General features: G+C 39.2%; 1 protein-coding gene across 1 annotated transcript; it reads right to left on the bottom strand.

Annotated features, from left to right (window-relative positions):
- Positions 1 to 1069: 1069 nt before the first annotated feature.
- On the bottom strand, positions 1070 to 23170 carry APPBP2 (amyloid beta precursor protein binding protein 2). The gene is made up of 13 exons (XM_088535869.1): positions 23013 to 23170; positions 14514 to 14602; positions 13675 to 13826; positions 12981 to 13104; positions 7369 to 7537; positions 6642 to 6731; positions 6136 to 6203; positions 5952 to 6057; positions 5486 to 5610; positions 5207 to 5292; positions 4574 to 4764; positions 4192 to 4357; positions 1070 to 3436 (listed from the first exon to the last, which is right to left on the bottom strand). The coding sequence occupies exons 1-13, from the start codon at positions 23151 to 23153 to the stop codon at positions 3183 to 3185; spliced, it is 1761 nt and encodes a 586-aa protein (XP_088391995.1). The 5' UTR covers positions 23154 to 23170; the 3' UTR covers positions 1070 to 3182.
- Between the last annotated feature and the right edge of the window lie 1055 nt (positions 23171 to 24225).

The following is a 24225-nucleotide window of genomic DNA, read 5'->3' on the forward strand; positions in this document are numbered from 1 at the left end:
GGGCAGGGATCCCTGCTCTGCTCCTCCAGCTCCACCTGGCACACAAAGCAGGAAATAAAGGGGTTTTTTTAGACCTGCAAAGCTACTGCAGTCACCAGAGGTGTCCACATTTTTATGGGCGGGTCAGACCTTATACGGCCATTTACCTTACCCCAAGGTCACCCAGTGTGCTAGGCTCCAAACACCAAGCTGCACGAGCAGGGACAAGCACAGAGCAGGGGAATGACTCAAAGCACAGCATTTCAGTAGTGCCCATGTGCCAATGCAGAAATACTGAGTTCTCAGAAGAAATTGGCTAAGACATATAGATTAAAAAAAAAGAGTCAGTTTTCCTGTTAGTGCATGAAGAGTGCCTTCCACCAAAACGAACGTGTTGGGGCACGGCTGGGGCTGCAGCAGTGCTGCAACGAGCTGCTCAACCCCATGCTCTTGTCAAAGTCATGGTTTTTGGCCAGAGCCCATTACCAAAGAGCACTCCCCGTGATCTTTAGGAGCTTGATGCCTTCCAGAGAAGCCCTAAAGACAACGTATATAACAAGCTGATGAAGCAGCTTTAAGCAAGCAAGAAAAAGCAGATCCAGCCATCCAGTTTGGTAAAAGAGAAAAGGCCCTATGGGCAACTGAACGGATGTGTTTGGTTACGGGACAGAGCAGCAGACCTCCCTAAGCCGTCTCAGCTTGGAAGCTCTCCTGTTAGCGTAAAGTGAAGGAACCGACAAAACAGACACAAAACGGGGAAAAACAAACAGAAAAACAAAAAAGAAACAGCGATTCCCACAGAGCACTTTTCTCAGTATCACTTACATAACCTGCTCCACATGAAGCCTTGAGAACTCTGAGGTTGCTTTGACAAAAACTAGAAGCAGAGACCCAAAACTGGAAGCCCTGGGAAATGGGATCTCCAGACAACACAATCCACAAACCCAGCGGCAGGGGTTTTTTCAGCCGTTCTGCAGTACAAAAATTATACAACTTGTCTATGAAAATGTTAGGGCTCCCCCTGCTCCAATTCTGATACTAGTATCAACTATTTAATCTGACTTTAAATAGTTTTAATAGGAATTTAAAAAAATCAGAAATTGTATAATTCATCAGTGCCCTGCTATATGAACATTCAGAGCTAAAAATATTTTGCATGTAGTTAGCCAAATACATTTGTAGTATCTAAAAAACTTACATAAGCAACAACAAATGCTATGAAGTAGTTAAAATTTAAATCCATGCATAATTTTAAGGTGGATTTTCACCCAACATCCTTTTAGAATATACTGCAGCCTAAGTGTTAACACCTCTTTTTTTATTTTTTTTAAAATGCAAATACTTCCTAATACTTCATTTAAAATATTCCAAGAATGCAATCATTAAAGCTGCGGTCACTAATTACATAACTGCATTTTAAAAGATGGTATTATTCAGGCTCTCCCCCCTAAAAGATACTTGAAGGCACTAGTATACGAACTATTTGCCTGCAACGTTGAAGAGAGCCGGTAAGCTCTACGTAGTGTCCAAAATTTCTGTTTCTTCTCTGCACTCTGGAAGAGCTTCGGGCAGCTTATCCTGCCCCAAGCTCTACAAACAAATGAAAAACAAATCCCAAACCAAACATCCAGTCCAAGTCCTGTGGGAACCTCCCTCGCTGAGCCTCAACTTGGACTGGACCTTCGCGGCCAAGTTATAAACCCCTGAAAATAGGGGAGGAAGGGAGAAAACCCCAAACTGACGGAATTCTAACTATAGGAGCACCCCTTGTGCCACTATAATAAGAACTGAGGTAACAGCAGAGTTGTTTCTAGTTTGCTATGTTACACAGACTTTCAAATCGAGTATTACCTCAACGTTAAAAAAGAAACCCAAACCAAAAGACCTCACAACAAAGCAGCCCCCCACAAAACAGGAGAAAAATTAAGACAAGCTAGTGAGATAGGCGTTATTAAAGGATCTTTATAGCTGACTTCTGCTTTTTAAATTAATATAAAGGAATCAGTTTCTGGTTGTACTATTGTTTAATGTAGAAACATCACAAAAAAGACCTGTTGTGCTTTTTGGCATATTCCGCTGACCCCTGCAAACTGTACAAGAAGTTGTGTTCTCCAGAAACATAAAATTGAACTGGATTGTAATACAAAACCATCAGCTGGTATAAACAAGTTACTGCCTCAATTATTAGAGTAAGCCCATTCAAAAAGGAAAATAAGATGGCTGCAGCAAATATTTAAGCATTTCTAGTTTTCACTTGTGGCATTGACATTAATATCCGTATAAGCTTACTAGCTAAAGACATGCCATCGCAACTGCTAAAGAACGTTCACTTCCTAGTTTTGTATCTATTACATGAATATAATTTTGCACTGATCATACATCTAAATGAAATAGTTCTACCGTAAAAGTGAATGCACGGGCAGAAATATTAAAGCCACTGGTCCAAAACTTTTTCTAGCAGGCTGGTCCACTTCTGATTTTCCTGGTCCTGTTAGAAAGATTAGCACTCTTGGCTGGTACCAAAGAAAACTAAGATTGCTGGTCTACTGGATCTTCTATCACTTACAGATGAACACTGGTCCAGTTCAGGAGTTTAAAAACAACATACGGTGATCACTCGCTTAACACCCTACTGTGGCTCACAGAGTATGTTGCTTTCCAAAGTGGTGCTTTGCCACTTTTCTTCATAAGGCAGCAGCCAAGGCTAGGGCATTCTCCCTTTTCTTAAATGTTTGTGGTGACCTCTGCTACAATGCAACTGTAGAAAGCCCTTTCTTGTATGACTTCTCATAGGACAGCACGTATTCTATTTGTCAGGAGAAAGCTCTCGATGAAACCTTCCATTCATAACAAGAAAGCAACTCTTTTGGACTCAAACGGTTTTATTTAATGTTTTCTTGCAGACTTTCTGCAGACTTTCTTTTGAAAGAAGAGAGAGAGACCGGGTTTTCCGGAATACCAAGTTCAAAATCTGAGCCGAACTAAACATGCCATACACATGCTGATAAGAATTTAACACACATTCATCCGTATGGGCACTCTTCAGTAGACTGGACCAGTGTTTCAATACAAATTCCCGCCCCCAGAGAACTACATGGTTTAGATTTCACAGTACGACTTTCCCCTGTAATCTGGGGAAAAAAAAAAAAAAAAAGAAAAAAGAAAAAAACAAAAACCCTTAACTGGTTAATTGCCCAAGTTCCTTAGCTACTCTGTCCATCAACGTTCTGAGACATGAGAAAAGACTGGACCACTTCTTCAGTGGATTGAGGGCTGGTGCTTACGTCCTCCAGAGCATCTGTAACTGAGAACTGCCGATCCCGCAACCGGTTCCAATTGGCCAAAATATTGTGGTACTCAAAAACCTTCTCATAATTGCCAATGGAATTGTACAGTTTAATGAGACCTCTGTAATCATATTCAAGTCCACTGTATCCTTCACCAAAAAGCTTCTTTCCTAAAGAAATCCAAAAGACAACAGAATGAAAAGCTAATCCACTCAGAACATTGTACTTTTTCTCATATCATTTTGTGTGTGTGATTAGCACGGTTGTCACCTTTTTGTTAGGGTGAATAATAAGATAATAAAAAAAACACAGGAACAACAGGCAAGTTTCCTGGATCAATTTATGTCAACCTTTTCCTTTGTTTTCACATAGTATCTACCACTCTTATAAACAGGACAGTTGCATCCTAATTTCAGTCCAAGTTCAGATTTAAGCACTGATGCTGGTTTTCCTGTTCTTGCTTTCCAATTATATATTTCATCATAATAAATCGTATATGCCAACCGTACAAACTAAGATTGCCTTAAAATTGATCTGCAGCATTGCCCAGAGATGCATTTAATTTGCTTTGATAGGAACAGATGGGCAAGATTTTTTTTTTAAAACTACGATATAGGAAGGCTGACAGACACAACCACTTATCTCAGAAGATAATTACAGCCTGAACTTAAGTCCCAGATAGAACTCCAAAATATAAAGACTAATACCCAAGCTTTTAATCATTCATTTTTCTCCTCAATATTTTGAGGGGTCCGAGTAAGTGGATTCTGACAAAGCACTAGAAATAACACAGATCTAGAATTCAAGCCCTAGCAGAATCTTTAGATTGAACCCACATGCAAATAAGTATGTTGCATTTCACTAAATGCAAGGTTTCCTGCAATGTCGGGACAGCAATACAGCATATATTTTAAGTACCACTTACCAATTGCTATGGATCTCAAATAAAGCTTCTCAGCATTTTCATATTGATTCATATCGTAGTTATATAGAGAAGCTAGATGTCCCACTGACAGGGCAACTTCATAATCTTCTTGACCCAGAAGCTGCTCCTTAATCTGAATTGCTTTGATGTGCATTTCTTCTGCTTCCTGTAAGGATCAATTTCACATGGGTCAGTCACAGACACCACTCATCATGCCATAAAAAGAAACAAGTTAGAAAACTGCAAGGTTTCAGGGAAAGTAACTATGCAGTGGATAAGTAGTCCATAGCATTTTATAAAATGAATAAAGCAATAATATAGCAGTAAGAAACCAAAAACGTTTCCCCAAATTCTTATTCACATTTACAATATATAATCCTACCTTAAACTTTCTCATGGACTGATACAGTCTTCCAAGGTTGCCATAGTGTTTTGCTGTTTGTACATTAAATTCCCCAAAAGCTTTCTTAGCTAACTGGAGTGAGGACAGATGCAAGTCATGAGCTTCTTGAAGTAATCTCTGCTCTGTTTCCTTGTTGTGACAGTCTATTGCAATCTCCTCCAGGATAAGTGCTGAATATAGGAGAGGAAGAAAAACCACTTTACTGTGTTCTTAACGCAGAGAGATGTTAACTGTAGGCAGCAGAAAGCCATCTACCTCTAGGGAAGATATCTAATCAGGCTTTATTTCAAACAGTTTGTAGAGAGGTATGACCAGATATCTAATGACCAACACTATCATATTTAATATTTTTACATCTTTTTTTTTTCCCCTTTATTCAAAAGTGTTCCTACCAAGTTGAAATTTTTCTTTATATTTTACAAGAAGTGCTGACAGAAAACACTGCGGACTACAATGTATTCGAGCATGAGCTCTGTTTGGCAGAGAGGAAGGAAAAAAAAAAAAAAAGAAAAAAGAACTCACATTACCTCTGGTAGGGAACATAGCAACATATCTGAATGACTGATTTTCACCAGTAAAATATTAAAATGTCTCAGCAATAAAAAGCACTACCTTTAACTCTCTTGGAAGATGCCAAGAGAAGATGGTCTTCTGGGAGAATGTGAGTTATAATGCCAATAGCACGTTCAGCATGGAATCTGAAAGAGTTCAAGTGTGCGTGTTGATTTAAAACATCATCTGACTGGTAAAAGCTTAGAAGCAGTAAGCAAGGAGGGATATAAATAAACAAATGCATTTAAATTCTAATAGGAAAGTTTACATTGTTTAAGAACATTTCTCCTTATTTAAAGAACCATATTAGCTGCCAATACCTCAGACAGCTGTACTCACAGTGCATTGTCAAATTTTCCAGAGCTGTACTGGTGAACATAAGAAGAGTAAGCCAAGTCTTCATGAGCTGTGGCTACATGTATGTTTTTACCTCCAAATACTGACTGCCGGATATCAAGAGCTGTCTGAAAGTGTTAGAGCAAACAATTTTATCGACACAGAAAACAAACCAAAAAATGCCACCGCCCAAAAACCACACCTCTGAATCGCTCTCACTCTTATAAACGAAAGCAAACAAACCCCACTCTACTGGTCAGTCCCTATCTTCAGAATAGTTACAAGCCATACATGCATAAAATGCACTTTAGAATCAGAGAAGAAAATAGATCAAGCCTCAAAGATTTTTAAGCCACAAGCTTTGCAGTAATTAAAGTCAATTATTAGTTGAGTAAGCATCAAGTTAAAATAGAAACATTTGAGACACTACCAATATCAGAAACTGAAGACGTTCAGCCTTACTGCATACCTGGTAGATCGCAACAGATTGGCATATATTGTCTACGTTGAGCAAGTAAAATCCATAGTCTAGTAGTGTGTCAGAATATTTGGGGTGCTTGGCTCCAAAATGCTCCCTGTTGAAACAGACTTCCATTACAACTTGAGGCAAGTTATACTTAAATTTAAGAGAGATTTTGAGGAGTGCTACTTACCGGGCAAGATATACTGCGTGTTTTATCAGCTGTTCAGCCTTTTTAAATTCACGTTTTACAACGCAAGCCTAAATGGGAAAATAAAGGTCTGTATTCAAAACACATCCCCAATATTGGCCCAATTACTAAGTACTACTGTTAATTTCAAATCATGGTTATTCTAAAGGACTTTTCAGTTATTCAAGGGAGAAGTTCACGCTCGCTGTACATCATTAACTAAAGGCAGAGCTCTTTACCTAGTCTATCTCAAAGAGGGGAACAGACAACCTCCATACAGAACGTTAACTTTCTTATCATGTTCCTTCTGGCAGCTGTAACTCACTTTAGGGGAGAAGGAAAAACGAAACCAAAACCACTGGCACGAGACAGAGATGGATCAAACAGACGAATAGGAAGCATAAGGCTCATAAAAAACCTGCTTATCCAAGAGTTCTGGAGGCATTTCCTAGCTTCATTTATTCTTGATAGTAATTTTGTTATCAAATAAATAAAGATTTTAGACTCACCTTTGAAGCTTGCCGTAAAACATCCACTACTACTTTTACGGGCAGACCAACTGTGATCTCCTTCATAGCTTCTATACACCATTTATAAGCCTTTGGAATGAAAGGTCACCAACATCATTAAAGTCAAAACTCCACTGTGTTGCAACATGAACAAAAATACTACCTGCCTCTGAGAATATACTATTGGTATTTACATTACAAACTTAAAATATGTTGCAAATTCTTATGTAAACTTGTTCAGCTAAGTCTTTAGACTTAGTTTTATAATCTTAAAGTAAACCTTACAATTCCTACTGGGGAGTACAGCTTCCTGGCCAGTATATTTAGGAGCTAAAGGAAAACTATAGTTTACACAGCAGTTAGAATGCAGTTCCAGTTTATATAGAACAGCCACAAAAATGCAATTTCTGTTCTGCTTTTCATTTTTATCTATTACAAATAGGTAAAAAAAAAATCTTCTGTAACATTTCATTTAGAGATAATCAAAAACACTATCAATCTATATTTAACAAGATCTAGAAATTATGCCAAGTACTGTTACAGATTTAACTCTATCAGCAAATAGATAGAAGTATCACAAATTCCTCTGGTAGTGTCACATAGGTATCAATAAAAAGATGAGGAATACTACCTAGAAAGTTAATCATGAGTCATGAAACCTCCTAGCAAATTTCATCACCAGTTTCCTGAAAAAAAAAAAACCCCAAACCAAACTCACCCTACTCACCTCATCATAGTGACTTTTGGCAAAAAGCAGTGCGCACAGCTCCGCGTAGAGTGCTGCTTTGTTTGCTTGCTGACCGTGTTTTGCAAGTTTGTCCATGTAAGACTGAGCTAGTTTGAACGTTTCTTCTCCCAAGTGATATTTACAGTTACCGTTTCGAACATGTAGCAACCTTAGAAACACATGAAGAGATTGTCTAAATGGTCTCTGCATAAGCTATTTCAATACACAGTAGCACCATTGAGCTATACTCTGATATTATACTAAAAAAAAAAAAAAAAAAAAAAAAAAAAAAAAAGAGTTAAGCTCTTAACCCAACAAAACTACACACTCTGAATCCCATAACACACAAAAGCTATTTTGAGAGTATTATTTCAGTGCTCCAAGCTTCGTGTCTCATAGGCATTTTTTCCCTTCAGCATTATGCAATAAGGATTGTACTCTGAGATAACGCAACAAGCATCTTGAAGAGGGAAAGCACAACTTATCTTCTGATGTCATGACAGCTGCTTGGACCTGCACCTTCTGAACGGTGGAAGCAAGGCAGTATGTTTCGAGGTGGGCAAGACTATTGCAGAAATCTTGGATTAAATACAGAGTTAACAGCACTTACTTGTATCTACAAAACTCACCTAATTTCAGTACTCTGCACCAGGTTTTGACACTTAAATACCCACTACTGACTAAGCCCCACCAGAAAAGACTTTGTTAGCCCAGTTTACAAGAACTCCAAACAAAAACTTATCTTTCTCTCCCTCCTCTTGCTGTATCTCCTGTTCTAACCCTGTTGCCTTTCAATCTGAAGGATTGAGAGAAGCTTCAGCAGAACAGCCAAATGCAGACAAAACACACCAGTGCTGAAACATACTCCTCCAGCTGAGTAACAATTCTGGCTTCCAGAGTCTATTTAAAACAAAAGACTTTTTTTTTTTTCTTCTTCTGAATGTAAGCTGATATTTACTTTAAAAGATAAACATTAGAAGTGTGTATTGTATTCCAAGCCTATTGCTGGCTAAACAAAGAAAAACCAGTTGTAGTTTCTCAACTATGAATCCCTGTCATTTAGGCACACGAAATTTAGGTAAATGCACCTGTCTCGCCCCTCCTGAAAATGTGTTATTAGGCAATGAATAATATAGGCCATTAAACACCAGGAAAACCTTTGCAAATCAGTAGGACAACAAGGAAGGACAGGAAGAGAAAGGTACAGAGTGAAGCAGAAGTTACATTGAAAACAAGGGCTATACGTTTGAAACTGTAGCCGAACATACAGCAGCACCACTTTTGTGATACTTTATGAAATATATTCCAAAAAAATAGAAAGAGGGAGCAAAAGCAACAACAAGGTTTTTTTCACCAAATTATTCTCTTCTCTAAACCAAAATTTCTGTTATCGTTTGAGCAGAGATTTAAAAGTCACTGTAGTCACGTTTCCTGCAGCAGCAAGACATGATGGCTGAATTTCTTTTTAACTACAGCCTCTAAAGCAGCTTCTTCCTACATCTTCTTATCATGAAGACCTCAAATACCAACAAGAAAGGAAATCAAGCTCATGTTTTCACAAGAGTGGAGTGGCAGCCAAGCACACAGCAGATGTAAACTAGCCCTGCAAAAAGAACACCAAACAAGACCACCTTCAAAAAACCCAGAAATGAGCCACACAAACACACCAGCTTTCCAACAACCACATACATGTCACCCCACTTCAAGAACAAAGAAAAATGATGACCGTTTTTCCATGGAAAGCTGGAGAGAATGGAATGCGATTTTGAGAACCGAATCTAATGCAGAAATGCTGAAGACTGACATCTTGGTTGCAGACAAACAAACAAACAAACAAAAAAAATCTAACTTTCAAGTAATAAGAGACAGGAATATTAAAGACACTGCAGAGACCAAGCAATCAATTATTGCTTTCCAAGAGAGGGAAGCGTTATTCTGACTATGGCACTCAGTTGGGAGCTGCTTTGCAACATGAAAAATACTCAGTGCAAGTCACAAGGAATGATGTAAACTAGTAGGAATAGTACTGCAATTTAGATAAGCATTTGGGAAAGATAATACCCAACATCTGGATGCTTCAGATGTTTGTTGAGAACAAAGCAAAAAAGCCCACAAAGCTAAACCTAACACAATCCTCTACAGAAGCTGAAATTTTGTTTTTTGATTTTAAGTAATCCCTCATTAAGCCAAAGAAATTCTGAAAGATAAAGTCAAGAACTAGAATAAAGGCCTCAGGACATTTATGCTAATAACTGTGCATGCTGTTTGATGTCTGCAATATTAGCCTTTCAGGGGTATTTTTTTTTTTCTTCTTCTCTCCTTTTAAAATTAATTCATTCCCTAACAGCATACAAACATACCAACGACACACTGCACATCACCTCAGGAAGCCTACAAACAGAACACATACACAAGAAAAAGTAGGATACAGGGTTGTAGAGAAGAAATCTCAGAATTTTACATTTTCTTGCATGTCACTATAATTTATTAACACAAGTGCTACAAAGAAAATAAAACCTTGCGTAAATAACATGAAACTGCGTTTCCTCACTTCTTTATACTGCAACCTATTAATAACACCTCCAAAAAAACTAGATTTTTAGTTTCAGTCAAAACCTCTGTGCTGTGTTCAGGTTATTTTTGTTTTTAATTAAAAAGAATGACTTCCAGTCTAGCAAAATCCATTAGATTTGTCGTTCTTAAACGACAACTGCAACTAATACCCCTTTTGAAACAAAGCTTCCTTTTCCCCTTAACACCAGAACACTAATATTCATCTTGTACTAAGAAGACAGTCACACTCTAGCCATGAGACAAACACCCAGAAAGCTTGGGAGTTGATTTCAGGGCACGAGTGATGCACAGGATGCAGCACATACTGCCAGAACGGTATGGCAATACGGCTAAATACGGTAACTAAAGGCAGAAACACAGCTAGACACATAAGTTCATATTAAAAAAAAGAAATTTGACCTCCAAAGTGTAATTACTTTGCCACATTAGTAGTTGTTATTTCTCCTTTCCTTACTTGTACTAAGGATCTTTTAGTTCCTATGCTTTGGCTTTTTTTATTCTTTACTTACAGCTTGACTGCATTTCTATGTATTTATTTGCCTATTAGCAGTTATACATGCTTGGAAAAAAAGTTTCAAGACATTAAAAACAAACCTGGGGAATCCCTGCATGCTCAGCAACTATTAATCTTTGTGCAGCCTCTGTACTTTAGTTTAGAAATGTGATTTTTAGACTGCCCTTTTGTCAAAATCTGGACTTAAATTTTGTTCACTTAAAATTCCATTTCTAACACAAACAGTGGTAGGAACAGTATATCCTACTGTAGAGATTAGAGGATCAAAGCAAAAAGTTTCTTATTGCCTTGTGACTTTCAAGCTGAGAAAAAAAAAAAAATACTGCTCTCCCCACAAAAGGGTTTCAGAATTTAATTTATACTTAGTAGTGGTGAAAGTGTTCCACATTCTTGCCGTTTGATGCATTTCCAACTGAACTAGGCTGCTATTTGATTGTCTGAGAGATGCCCCAACACAGAGCAGTGTCTCCTCATTCCCACCATTGCCAGAGGGATTCAATATTCTATGCAGGCCATCAGCCCTCATTACAGGAACAATGGGTGTCTCTGCACAGGCAGAATTAACAGCTACAGTTCAGGGGAGCTCACTCCAACTTTTCTTTCTTTTTTTTTTTTTTTTCTCCCTAGCACAACATATTGGAAGTTCTTTCCACAACTTACAGGCTGTAACATTCCTGTCCAAAGGAAAAAGCCATTTATTTCCTCTATCTTTGGGGAGGGAGAGGGAGTTGATCTTTTAAGGTATTTTTTTCTTGCCAGACAGCCCGATACAATGTGGAAGTTTTCTTTACACCAATTAAAAGGCAGAGAACATTGTCTCACTAAAAGATGCTATTTGTCTCCATAATCCACCAATAGACTCAGATCATCCTCTTGCACAAAGAATGTGGTGGCGATTCCTACATCCATTCCCCATAAAAGCTAAAGAAACAGCAACCTTATTCACAAGAGGTAGGAGATACAGCAAGTTTGCAGGCGACCCTAACCACCCTAGCACTAAGCTGGGAGGAAATGAAGCACGAGAACCTAACATGATAGAAATAAGCAAGGGAAAAAATCCTTTATTGGTTATTTTCCTATGCATCAACAGGAGGCTGCCCAGTACTGGCCAAACACAAAGAATTCCCCACTCCTATATGTGTCCTGCCTCCTCAGGGCATCTTATTTATGGCAGGAAAGTGAGTGGCAGCAGGCAGAGCTGAACAGGGCAGAGCAGTGCTTGTTGCCATGGCCCTCTGGTTGGCACATAAAGGAAGTAGCTGTTGGCAAAGCCCACTTGCTCTTCCTATTTGTCTAGCCATAAAAAGTAGTTGGAAAGCCTTTGCAGCAATTTCCCAAGATAAGTTTGGCCCTATATTCAAATAAATACTTGATGTACTTTGTCATTCATTAGCGCAGATTAAAACAAGAAAATCCTATTTTAACTATGCCCATTAATACTGGGGTGCTCAAGCACACACTTGTAGCACACGTAAGAGGGCAGTCCCAGCTCTACCAGCGGAATCCACTCAGCTACTTGCTGCAGATCATCAGTGTAACCCTTGTCTGGATACACAGCTGCAACATTAACAGCTTCGATAGCTCTGTAAGGAAGTCACGCACAAGCCTGATCCGACAAATCTCTCCTTATCTGGGAAAAGCTTATTCCTTAGGCTTTATACTAAGCACGTGTTCATTTTTTTGAACTGTTTCCTTGTATTCTATTGATGGAGCTTCCCAAACCTTCTGGCAGTTTTGCTGACCAAATACTGCCACTTTCTAAAGATCAGATTTTCATAGAACAAAAAACAAACCAAAAAGGCTGCAGTATTTCAAAGAGCTTGATTAAATACTGCATCAGTACGATAGGTGACTTTAAAAAGTGCTGTTCTGTTGTTAGCTTTCGATCATAAAATCTAGTTCCTGTGCTTCAAACACAACAGGGATATTACACAAGGACAATTGGTTGCAGCAGGTATAAAAGTCAAGAGAGTGTCCTAAAAATAAAAATTATATTCCAAGTTGTGGATCTTTGAAGGTGTCCACAAGAACTGGACACCTGAGTATTTACATAAGTATTCAGCTAAGTAGCTCAGCATGGAGCAAGGGAACTCTTTGGGTCTGGTTTCAGGAAAAATGTGCTTTCCTTTTCTGTTCCAATTCTGCATACCTGTATCACTTGCAAATGTATTTGGATTTAGCAAGTACCTCTTATTAAATGTCATCTCAGTAAACATCAAACACATAACACCTCTTCAAGTGCAAAAAGCTTTGAAGGCAGCGATACCAGATCACCTTCACTGTCTAGCACCTGCTATACTGTAGAGAAGGCAAAGTTTTCACACTGTGCTGACATTTTACGAGTAAGAAATCCAGAGATCTTGTAAAAGGAAACACTTTTGACCTTCAGCACTAGCCAGGAAAGTTCTGTGGTGCCCCCAAATACAGAGAAGGGCACCTGAAGCTTGCTGATGCCACTGTAGTCAGTAACATGCATTAACTGACGTTTCACAGCAAGACGTACGGGAATCAGCAGGGAGCTCACCTCACACAGCACTCTACTGCGCGGAACCAGTGGAGAATTTCATCGTGAAGGGTGCATAACTGAAGGCAGGAAAGAAATACCTTCTCAGCATCACTATACCATCCTGCATCTGATAGGAAGCCCCCTGGAAATTCAACAACAAACAGAATTTTGAGTAGCAATCCACTATTTTAAGAGAACAGGAGTTTACTCAAAGCTTTCTTATATTTCACTGCAAATAAAGATAAAAGAACAGGAATATACGAGTTCACTATTTCCCATGCTGAAATACAGAAAGTCATTGCCAAGCAACTTTAAGAGGGGAGGAAAACAAAACAAACAAACAACCTGAGAGCAAGGGAAGCATGTTTCTGCTCTTACAAAGCAGTTTTACAAAATGTCACAGAACTACACACTACGTACGAGAATTCTGTCAGGAGTTCTAGTCCTGAATTGAAAGTTCATCGCAAAAAGTCTTAGCACTGTTTAAGCATTACATCTACAAACAATTCTTTTATATATTTATAACAACAAAGATAAGTCCAAAAGCTCATATATAATAAAATCGGATATCAAGGAGTTTTCTAAAAATTGTATGTCAAATACACATTTCTTTAAGAGAAATCAGTCATTAAAAAAAGGGGAGAAAAAATAGCTTAACTGAGGCTTGCACAAAAGAAAGTGTAATACTTAACAGCCTATCATCCCCAGTTACCTAAAACAAAGCCAATCTGGATTGCTTTTTCTTTTACAGCAGAATCAGATTCTGCTATGTATGAGCATCGTCTACTGAAAGAATAAGCCAGGACAGAAGCAACTTTAACTCCATGGTCCATCAAAGCTTGAAAACAATGATGAAGCAGATGTCTGAAAAATATAAAAAAAGAATAGGTTATATATAAAAATATTTAAAACATTCCTATCAGTTGACTCTTGAGCACCATGAATTCAAGCGCGTAGTGAATCAGAAAGGACTCCAAAGCTCTCCCAAACCAAAACCAGATGAATACAAGTGTAAACTGTCAAGCTCAAGGCTAATGAGTTTCAGTCGCTGGACCAACCAAAAAATAAGTGACTGAACACATAGTTCTTTACAAGCCCATCCTCCAGTAGAAGCAAAAGGCAAACAATGCACACATTATTAGAACTGGAAAACAACATTGTCAGCTAAAACTTTAGGAGGAAAAGTATCAGGTTTAGCCTTACCCCACGACTCTCAAAGAAGTAGCAGATAAATGTGTAGGGAGGAACCCATGAAGAGCAGGAATGCGAAAACCTGACACTACCAAGGGAAGGACTTTGGGAACCAAGTACGTTGGCACATTTATCTAAGTTTTGATTTTTTTTTAATTATTTATTTGTTCATTTATTTTTTGGGTCGGGGCAGAGAGACAGGAACTAATTTGAAAGCTTTTCAGAAAATCTGAGGAGATATTCCTATATTTATCATATAGGCTAGAAAACCGTGAAAGTTATAGACATTTTTCAAAATTTTAACTCAGACCAAGGAGTAAAAGTTGAAATGAGAATTATTAATACATTAAAATATCTTACCTTTTATCTAAAGCTCGTAGCACCTTAGCAAAAACTTCTAGTTCACAAAATTCACTACCCAGCTGACATAAGCGGCCCTGTTGGTAGAGCTGGGGGAAAAAAAAAGAATATATATATATATATATGCATTTAAAAACTTAAAACTAAAAAAAAGGGGGCACATTCATACACACCAGTGTTTACAAATACTACAGTATATATCATCTTGGACATCAGATCCTTTGAACACATTTTTAAATGGCACAGAACCTAACACTCAACAGGGTAAAAACACTTTAGGAGATGTATAGACAAAAACGTATAACCCAAGCCAGCCAGCATAAACGTGAGCAACAGAAAAAACATATAATGCTGTGATCCTAGAAAGTGCCAGCGCCTCTAGAACAAAGGTGTAACCAAACAAAAAGGCACAAGTTGAGTATTGGTGACTCACCAATATCTGCAGGTAAATACCTGCATTATTTCTGACCCCATTAACACTTGAGCTTACAAGAGCAATTCCTGCTTCAGCAAATGGGAAAACTCAGATTAATTTGTTTGTACATTTATTAAAAGCAATACCTAGTTTCATGCCCAGAGTGATTTGTCTCTGCAGATAAGCAAATATATTACCTCATTTGGTTTGCTCAGAAAAAACAAATGGTGGAGACAGTTCTGAATGCAAAATACAGCTAAGTTGCAGAACTCGCTGCCACGTGCTAGCATAAATTCCATAGATACAAAATACATGTCAGAAAAGTTCATTATGGTATACTAAATCCTGACCTTGGAGCTGTATCTTGAAGTCTGCCAAGGTACAATGCTGGATTACATGGAACATGAGACTACTTCAGACATCCATTTTGTTTCTTTTAAACACATAAAACAAACACCTGAAATAAGCACTTGTCAATACTGCTTTCCAGATTGTATTTTTCTCTCTCAAAGTGAGATCACTGTTATAAACCCCAGTGGAGCAGAGACATTGTTTCCAAAGGAAAATGGACACTGTGGATGCCATTTTTTTTTCCTCTTGTGGGGTAGTAGCACCCTGGGGAACAACCAGCAGGATGAGATCCCTATCACAGGGAGCTGTCTCTAGGCACTGCGTCTTTCACTGCAGGCTGTTATTCAAAAAATCCTATCTTTTAATACACGTGATCCTTAAGCCATTCAAATACAGTGTCCAGGAGCAGCATTTTCCTATCAACAGTAAGACACACTGTGCTACCTGAGCAGATTTTACAACTATGAGCAACTTCCAAATTAAGAGTGTGACTCTTTTTCCCTCCTCTAAGGAAACAAACAAACAAAAAACTACTAAGTGAAGGCCAAGAGAGGAGAGTGTTATTTGCTTACGGAAACGCTTAAGGACAAAAGACGCATTTAATGAAAACTTCGATAAAATATTCCTCTCAAGAGTCTCAATAAAGAATTCTGTTGATAAGAACTGCAACATGCATCCGGCATCTGTCTCCCTTACCTGACATGGAGCTGGACCAAGTCAGATTGAAAACAAAGCCTGTGAGAACTTCCCTTCCATATAGAAAATTTTTGTTCAACTGCTCTTATAAAAGCACATGACACTGATTTTACATCACAGCAGGATTGTTATTTTAAACAAAGAATCTAAAAGAAATCTTCCAAAATACTTTGACCTAATAATGTCAATTGCCACAAAAGAATGCTCTGATTTTAGTCATCTCCTTTACCAGAAAGAAAAGAAGCCCTTTAAAGCACGGTGCAATCCTGCATACATGGTTATTTTTCAGATAAAATGGTGCCTTGTCCCTGTACGTCAAAAGATCAAAAATTTCTTCTGAAGCTATATCCTCCCTGATAGCAAAAGAACGGTCAGTCCACTGTTTTTTTAAAAAAAAATAAAAATAACAACTATTGTTATGCTAAGTGCTCTCATTTTACTCAACAGAGCTGCCTAAAGAAAATTATTTTAAAATTCACAAAACATTTTCTGGATAAACAAAACAAAATGCCTAGCATTTCAGGTCCAAAACATCTATCTGATAACTGATAAGTTAACCTGTAAAAGAAACTAAGACATATACCTATATTACCAGCAGTTAAATCAAAAATACTATCATATATCCAATATTTAAGTATTTAAATATTGGACTGAGTACATTAGTATTTCCTTTATCTTGTAGAACAACTAAAAATGCAGATATTCTAAAACTAGTTTATCAAATACTACCTGTAAGAAGACTTTTCAGAATTAATGTTACTTACAGAGTTAGATAAGCATGCCTTGTAAGTACCCACTGTTACTTGAGATTTTTAAATTGCTAATGAATCTTTAAAAATGCACTCATTAAAAGGAGGGAGGAGGAAACAACAAAACACAGAAATAAGGCAACACCTCTCGATAATAATATACAGACATACCAATTTTAGCACAGAAATAATTATTTAAGAACCCTGTAGAACTTGACTTAAGGCCCCACAAATCTGTCTTTCCATCTCAGAGGTAAACACTTGCCCCATTCTAGCATGCAAAAAAGCTACTTCCCCCCACACTGGTATAACCAGAAATACAGAATCCTTTGGATATTTACCACATTATTCACCCCTTCCCTCCACATCCTGGCAGACAATCTTATGGAACCAACTCAAAGTCTCTTGAAACTGTTGTAGCTGTTACAGCAGATTTTTCAAACATCAGACATGGAAATAGTGAGTAGATGTCAAACCATGAAGCAATTCCAGGAGATTCAGTAACGTTCATTTGTTCATTGAGAAGCAGTTGCGTACTTAAGAAACGGTTCTTGTTAAAGCTCCAGAGAGACAAAATTCCTGACCACAAGCATTGCTACATAACATGAAAAACAAAACAAAACAGCGATTCAAGAAAAACATCCCCTGACAAGAATGGTGGAGGTTTGAACTTCTGAAATGACATTCACTTCTTAGAATAAATGAATATCTATCAGACACAATCTTACAATATTTGAAGTTCAGTGGAGATTTTTAATGCTATAGAAAATTGAGCGTGAGCCTAGGATATTACTTATACGCCAATATATTTTTGAAACATTAGTTCTGGCCCTGAACACATGAATCAAGGTATAATCTTAATATAGTGGCTTATTATTATACATGCACACAAATTATTTCATAGAACTACAAGAAAAACATTATAAAGCTCCTCCGCTATTTTAATTCCTAACACATTGTTCTAAACATTCAAAAGCTGTGTATGGTGGTGCTCCCAATCAAATACATTAATTACATTGACTTTAACTTATCTATTGTTACATATTGCACTCGGTTCTACTGAGGTTCTTGTCACATTTCTCTCTGGATAGTTTATGTTGAGTATGACCTACATCCTAGCAAGCCTCTGAAAATAAAGACAAAGATATGTTAAAAGGCCAGTAAAAGCAAGGGGGAAAAAAAAGGCAGGAGTGGGGGGAAGAAGCTTTATGATATCTGTATCACAAGCATTTTGGTCTGTTCTATTGTGCACAAGAGTGAAGACTCTTTTTTCTAAGACTAATGAGAAAAAAAACAGTAATTTAAAAAACCTCACAAAGAGATTAACTTTAAACAGCTTTTAAAGGACCCTCTAGAACATAATGCGTAACATATGCAAATAAGAAAATAACCTCAAATTGCTCCAATTTGGAGGACTACTAAAAAAATCATAGTGATTAGGGTATAAATTCAAGAAGAACTGAATATAGACAGAATTCCAAGAGGCTTCCCAGGATCCATAGTAATATCTTGGATCACTCCAAGAGTGAAATACTGTGTCCAATCTCGGAAGGCCTGTATATTTCATGAACAAAAGCACTATTTGGGGGGAAAAAAAAAAAGTCTAGATGTGACTACAATCTCCTTTCTCTACTTAACACAGAGGGAAAAGAATTCTTAAGAGTCAATGCACAGAATAAATCCCTTGATGAACGACACAGAGAGAAAGAGAAATAAGAGACCCTATTAATGAGTGGTATCAAAACATTAAAACAAATAAAATCCTACTCCATCCCTTCCCCACATTTTAAGAGGTTTAGAAAGCAATTCAATTAAAAACCTAGAAATATAGAAGATACATATTTTTTTTCTAAATCCATCTCAAAACCATCTGCTAGGTTTCTGAACAAGTGCTAATTTCTGTTAGGTTCCATCAGAAATGGCTTAGGGCATAAAACAAGTCAGTTCTGTAGCTAAACTTACTTGAAAACATATTTACAGCCACAAGAAGGTCCTCAAGCTAAAAATAAACAAACAAAAAGCACTTACTGAATAAGCCTATTTTCACTAACTTTTGAAGCCTACTTTTTTAGGCACGCAGCAGCATACTTCTCCACACCTCACCACTGAATTCCCCTTCTTAACTCACCAAGCAACTGTGGGAAAGAATGTTTTTTTTTTTTTTTTCCTGCATCTACACAGCATACAGCACAAGGGATGCCAAAACCTGAACCCTGTGCAGCCTGGAAACAAATGGAGAAAACCTACTTTCTTGGCCTATTAGAGGTATTAGGTGTCTCACCTCTACTGATGGTAAGACCAAAAGTCCTATACAACATGACCTGCTAATTCCGGATTTTTGCATCCCTCAAAAGAGCCACTGCTTGTTTATGACCTTACTCATTTTATTCTGGCCAGAAAATCACAAAACCAAACAGTAATTACAATTCCTATCATAGGGAGCTTACCCTTTCCTCCCTTGTTAAGTACTGAAGGGACAGAGGCCTTGAGACAACACATATTTATTCTAGTTTTAGGGAAAAGATGCTTTGAAACACTCTTGATCAGTAAAAGCAACCTATACTGCAATGCAGAGAATAGACATTATATTGCTTGTTGTGAACACTGTCAGCAAATTTCTGCTACTCATTTTGCTTTGTTAATAGAATAACTAGATGCGATACAAGAGCTTTAATTAGCCATGCTTATTTTGGGGGGGATTAGCAGAATATGGCGAGGACACACAACACTGCAACCACACCGATTGTATGAACTTTGGAATCTAAACTCAGAACCTGATATTTGGATTCATATCATATTTTAAGTTTTATCTAACTTTTTTAAAGAAGGCATGATTATATAATGAGTTTTGCTTTTGCCTAAAAATTGTAAATGTTTCTCCCTCCCTCCCCTCAAAGAACAAAGTTCACATAGAGCAATTACTAAAGGTTATAGGTCAGCACTGACTGATTGAAGCAGATTAATGTCATCTCCAGTTGCTCCTATGCTTAGTGATTCTATAAGGAACCCTTCAAAGAGCAAAGGACTCAGAAAAAAATTAAAAAGAAAAAAATACAATATAAGAAAAGAAAAGAGTCACAATCCAGAAAAGACATTCCAATAGCAGAATAAACACTGGCTGAAACTTCATGTTATCCAGTACAAATCCAAGGATTATACTCATTAGCCTCCTGTTATATGTGAAGCAGGACATTAAAAGTAACAAAGAAGCATCCTATAAAATGCAGTAGATACACTTGTGCTAAGAAATATGTAAACACCTTTAGTTTAAAATCTGGAATTTCTGGAATAGTACCAGTGTTATCTCTTATTTTCCTAATGCTTGCCAGGAAAATTCAAATGCTGCTTGAAAATAATACAGTAGTAGAGAGGTTTATTGTTTTACTACAGTCATGATTACTTGATATTACCTCTTTTAGCTTTAAGTATTGTTTAGGAATGCTAAATAGTAAGAAGAATATTTATACTCCTTTAAGAACTTGTCTGCTTCTGTCACTTTTGTACATACAGAACCCATTTCTTACCAAATCCACAATAAGTAACACATTGTGACTAACAGTCCCAGGTTGGATTCCAACCTGAAGACTGTGAATGCACATGCCTAGAAAACATGCCCTAAAAGTTGACAAATCTAGACTCTGCAGAACTAAAAATGATGGGATCCATTAAGGAATGGTAAATAAAGGCAATATATTAGGAGAACAGAGGCAAACATTGGAATAGAGGGTACCCTGAGGAAAAAAGCCAAGACATTCTGCTAGCTCTTTCCTCCCTTTTAACCAAAGGGCTATTGTTATGAAAAGGTGGCTATTTCCTCTGCTCTGATAGTACCCTATCCTACCTATGTGTTCTCAAACTGTGTGAACATGCTGGTAAATCTGTTACCTAAGGCTAAAACAATGTTAAATTCAAATACTCATACTGATTAATATATTAAATATATAACACTAAACCTCATACTATATATCAAAATAAATTTGACCAATGCTTTTGCAATATGTGTGTTCATTTCTCCAGTACCACACTCTGAATAACACTTGGATAACAGGGTACTACTTGCAAGCTAGATGTGAGAAAATAGCAGTGTTTTTATTCCTTTTAATAATCACAGAGAGAAAGTCTCCATCTTCTTCCAAATTCCAATGAGAGCACATTCATATGAATCCTCCATTACATACCACCTTTCCTCAGCCGTATTTCAAGATAAGTACTATTCTATATGATACTAACAGCTGACAACCTCTCAATGCAGCAGCAGCAGTCACAAATATGTAGCCAGAACAGAGAGTCAGAGGTCTTCTCCTGGGTCTTCTTTTCAAGACTGTTAGTGACTTTGAAATTTCTATTTCTCCTTGAAAGAACTCGACTGTCAGTATGTACTGATTATAAGCATCATTTCAGGCTGCTGACCTAATATCTGCAACATTTTGAAAAAAATCCTAGTAATTATTTTTAGACTCAAAACAAGTACCAACACAACATAAATCTCTCATGTCCAGGACAACAATCCTCATTCCAACACGATTCACTCCTGTTTGCTGTATTGCTTTAGCTATTTGGATATTGAAATCAAGAACTAGCTACTGAGTGTTGTGTGGTGTATACTAAAGATCCAAGCATCATCCCAGAAGATTTGCAACCTGAATACGATTCTTCAAGGTATTCATTGCAGGCAGACATCTCTGCCTGTGGTACTCCATTTATTAAGGCCTGCATAGAGGTACTTTTTTAAGAATATAGCTGCACCTTACACACTTCAGATTCTCTGCGTTATGGAACACAGAAACAACAGGCAAGGCAATACAAATTATCATCATTAACAAAAGTTATAGCAGCTAATAATTACTACAATAGAAACATTAGTTTTGAAGATAGATACTTGGCATATTTGTTATCACTATCCAAAACGATGCATCACTGCACACAAGCAGAAGAAGCAGATTAGAAAAGTCTCTTTAGAAGTCTTTAGTCTTTCTCTAGAAGATATATCGGTGGTTCCTTTTTGTATTAGAGTAACATGAAATGAAGCTGATTGAATACAAGCCAATCATCTCTTAATATCATTCATGAATGAGTTTTTAAACACTTGAAGAACAATATACATCTTAGCATTTCTATGATTAGAAGAGTTTTCTTGTAGTGCTTGTAAAGAAATCCAGGAGCAGGATACTTCAATATGAATACGCATGAAGACTGAAAGAGCCAGAGAAGTCTCCTTGTCAATCATCATATCCTTTAACAGTTAAGGTATATTCACGTACACTGCTAGTGTCACACTTTCAATGTCTATCTGAAAACTGCCATATTCCAACTGTGTCACCTGTAAGCACGCTCACGTGCAGCGGGGAGGATTTTCCACGTTTCCCAGCACACAAGGCAGGCTCTATCTAGCACACAGCCTGTCTCAACTTTGGAGGTGTAATTTCCCTGACTTCAGTGAAACGTTATTCCTGTATCACTGCACTAATATTGCATTCATATCCAATGGCCACTACCTCTGGGACAAAGACTGACCTAGCCAATATTTTATGTAGTACATCCTAGATTTTTAGAAATTTTCTGACAAGGGAGAGGTTAACTCCCATCTTATTTTTTTCTTTCTTTATTTTTTCTTTTTTCTCCCCCCTCCTCTCTACACTGTTTGCTTCCCGATGAACGCTCATTTTCATCTGCCGGATTCAGCGGACAATGGAAATTAATGGACCGTCGCAGCGTCCCTTTAAACTCGGAGCATTTTAAAGCGGGGCAGCATAAAGCAAACACCACCGAGCACCTTAAGCGCAATAGGCAGCATCATCCGGAGAGCCTCAGCTCTGCCCGTGTGGACCCCAGCTGACCACCGAGGAAGGTACAAGGGCAAACTCGGTGCCTTCTACAGCGGGCACCGGCTCTTCCACGGACACGCCAGAAATAAATAAATAGGCAAAATAAAAAGAAAAAACACCATCCCTGCACATATAGCGGGGTCGCAGCCTGCGCTGCTGCCACCGAGGAGGCTCCTTCGCGTCGCTCCCGAAGGACGGGGCTCTCCAGTAGCCCCCGGCCGCTTCATCCCAGCGGTGACAGGGCCCCGACCGGGCCCCGCTTTTGGCCTCTCCGGAGCCGCCTGAACCCCGGGGCCTCGCGCTGCCCCTCGCCGCCGCGGGGCCTCCTCGGCCGCGGCCGCCTCACGCGGGGCCCCGCGCGCCTTAGGGGAGCCCGGAGGAGCGGCCTGGGGCTCCCCCGCCGCTTCGCCCTCCACCCCCGGCCAGGCCCGGCCCGGCGCTGCCCGCCGCCGCCTCCCCGTACCTTGTAGTACACGTCGAACTGGATGTTTTCGGGCAGCGAGCGGATGTCGCGGCGCCGCGCTCGCCCGTAACTATCCACCACGGCCGAGATCGCCGTGTTATAGAGCGTCTCGGGCACCCACTCCAGCTCCACCGCCGCCATCTTGGGTGTGCGGAGCCGCCTTCCCTTCCCTCCCCCGCCGTGCGCTCCCGCCCGCGCGCGCGCTCCGCCCCCGTGCGCGCCCGCGCAGAGGGCCGCTCCGCGCGGGGATGCGCGTTATGCGGGGTGGGGCGGAGAGGAGCGAAACCGTGCGGAATGAGGAATTATAGGGCTATATCGCGGGAGGGGGCTGAGAGGAAATGGCGCGGGAGGGAGGTGGTTTCTGCTGTCGCGACAGGGCGGATGGTGTCGCGACAGCGCAGAGGATATCGCGACAGGGCTGCTCCGCGGGTGTCGCTCGGCCTCCAGGGCAGCCCGTGGGGGCGGCGTGGGTGCGTGGGGGTGCTGTACGTGTCCACCCTCCCCGCTCCGCGCGTGGCCACGTGATTATCGCGGCGTCGCCTCGCGCCGCCCCGCAGGCGCCTCCCGCGCGGCGGCAGCCTGAGGTGAGCGCTGCTGCGGCGCCTCTGCAACCCCGAGGAAGAAAAAGGCCTAAAAAAGCCATTTCCTGAGGTAAATGGCTGTGTGCGAACGGGGCTCTGTCTCGCCCATGGCTCCCTAGTTTTATCCAGCTGCTTGGCCGCCGTTTTCTCGCCGCTGGAGGTAATTTGGCTGAAGTGATAGGGGCGGTTTGGGCTCCCACCTGTGGTTTCTTAGCACCCCTGCTGCTTGGGGGCAGGTGTTGAAAACGCCCGGCGTCGATATGACTCATATTTGATTGCTGTGACACGTGGCCTGAAGAAAACTTTTATTTCGACGGAATTTGTTGTTTATTTGTTTTTGTCACAACCATGGGTTAAACACACACACACTGAGACCTGTGACTATTGCTATGAGATAAAACTTGACAGAAGAAAATATATTTGGATAAGCTTAGTTAACTTAGGACTTCTATTAGCATTTACAGTTTTATTTTAAAATCTATGGGAGGCAGTCTGTTTTGCTAGAGACTGTGTTTAATAATCTTAAAGGTATTGTGGCTGCATTTCAGGAGAAAGAAACATTGTGGAGTGGGAAAGAGAGTGAAGCCATGGAAGATTGTTTTTCAGTGGCTTCAATTTTGTATTTTCCGAGA

This window comes from Tinamus guttatus, unplaced genomic scaffold (assembly GCF_059628265.1).
Source record: "Tinamus guttatus ecotype Peru unplaced genomic scaffold, ASM5962826v1 Tinamus_guttatus_pri_ptg000043l, whole genome shotgun sequence".
NCBI lineage: Eukaryota > Metazoa > Chordata > Aves > Tinamiformes > Tinamidae > Tinamus > Tinamus guttatus.

Bases quoted from the DNA above. Each gene is read 5' to 3' on its own strand.
- APPBP2 (XM_088535869.1), bottom strand. From the start codon at position 23,153: ATGGCGGCGGTGGAGCTGGAGTGGGTGCCCGAGACGCTCTATAACACG. The intron at 5,611-5,951 runs GTATGCAGTAAG...TAACACTTTCAG, and splicing joins AATCTGTTGCGATCTACCAG to ACAGCTCTTGATATCCGGCA. The intron at 4,358-4,573 runs GTAGGATTATAT...TGATCCTTACAG, and splicing joins AGTCCATGAGAAAGTTTAAG to GAAGCAGAAGAAATGCACAT.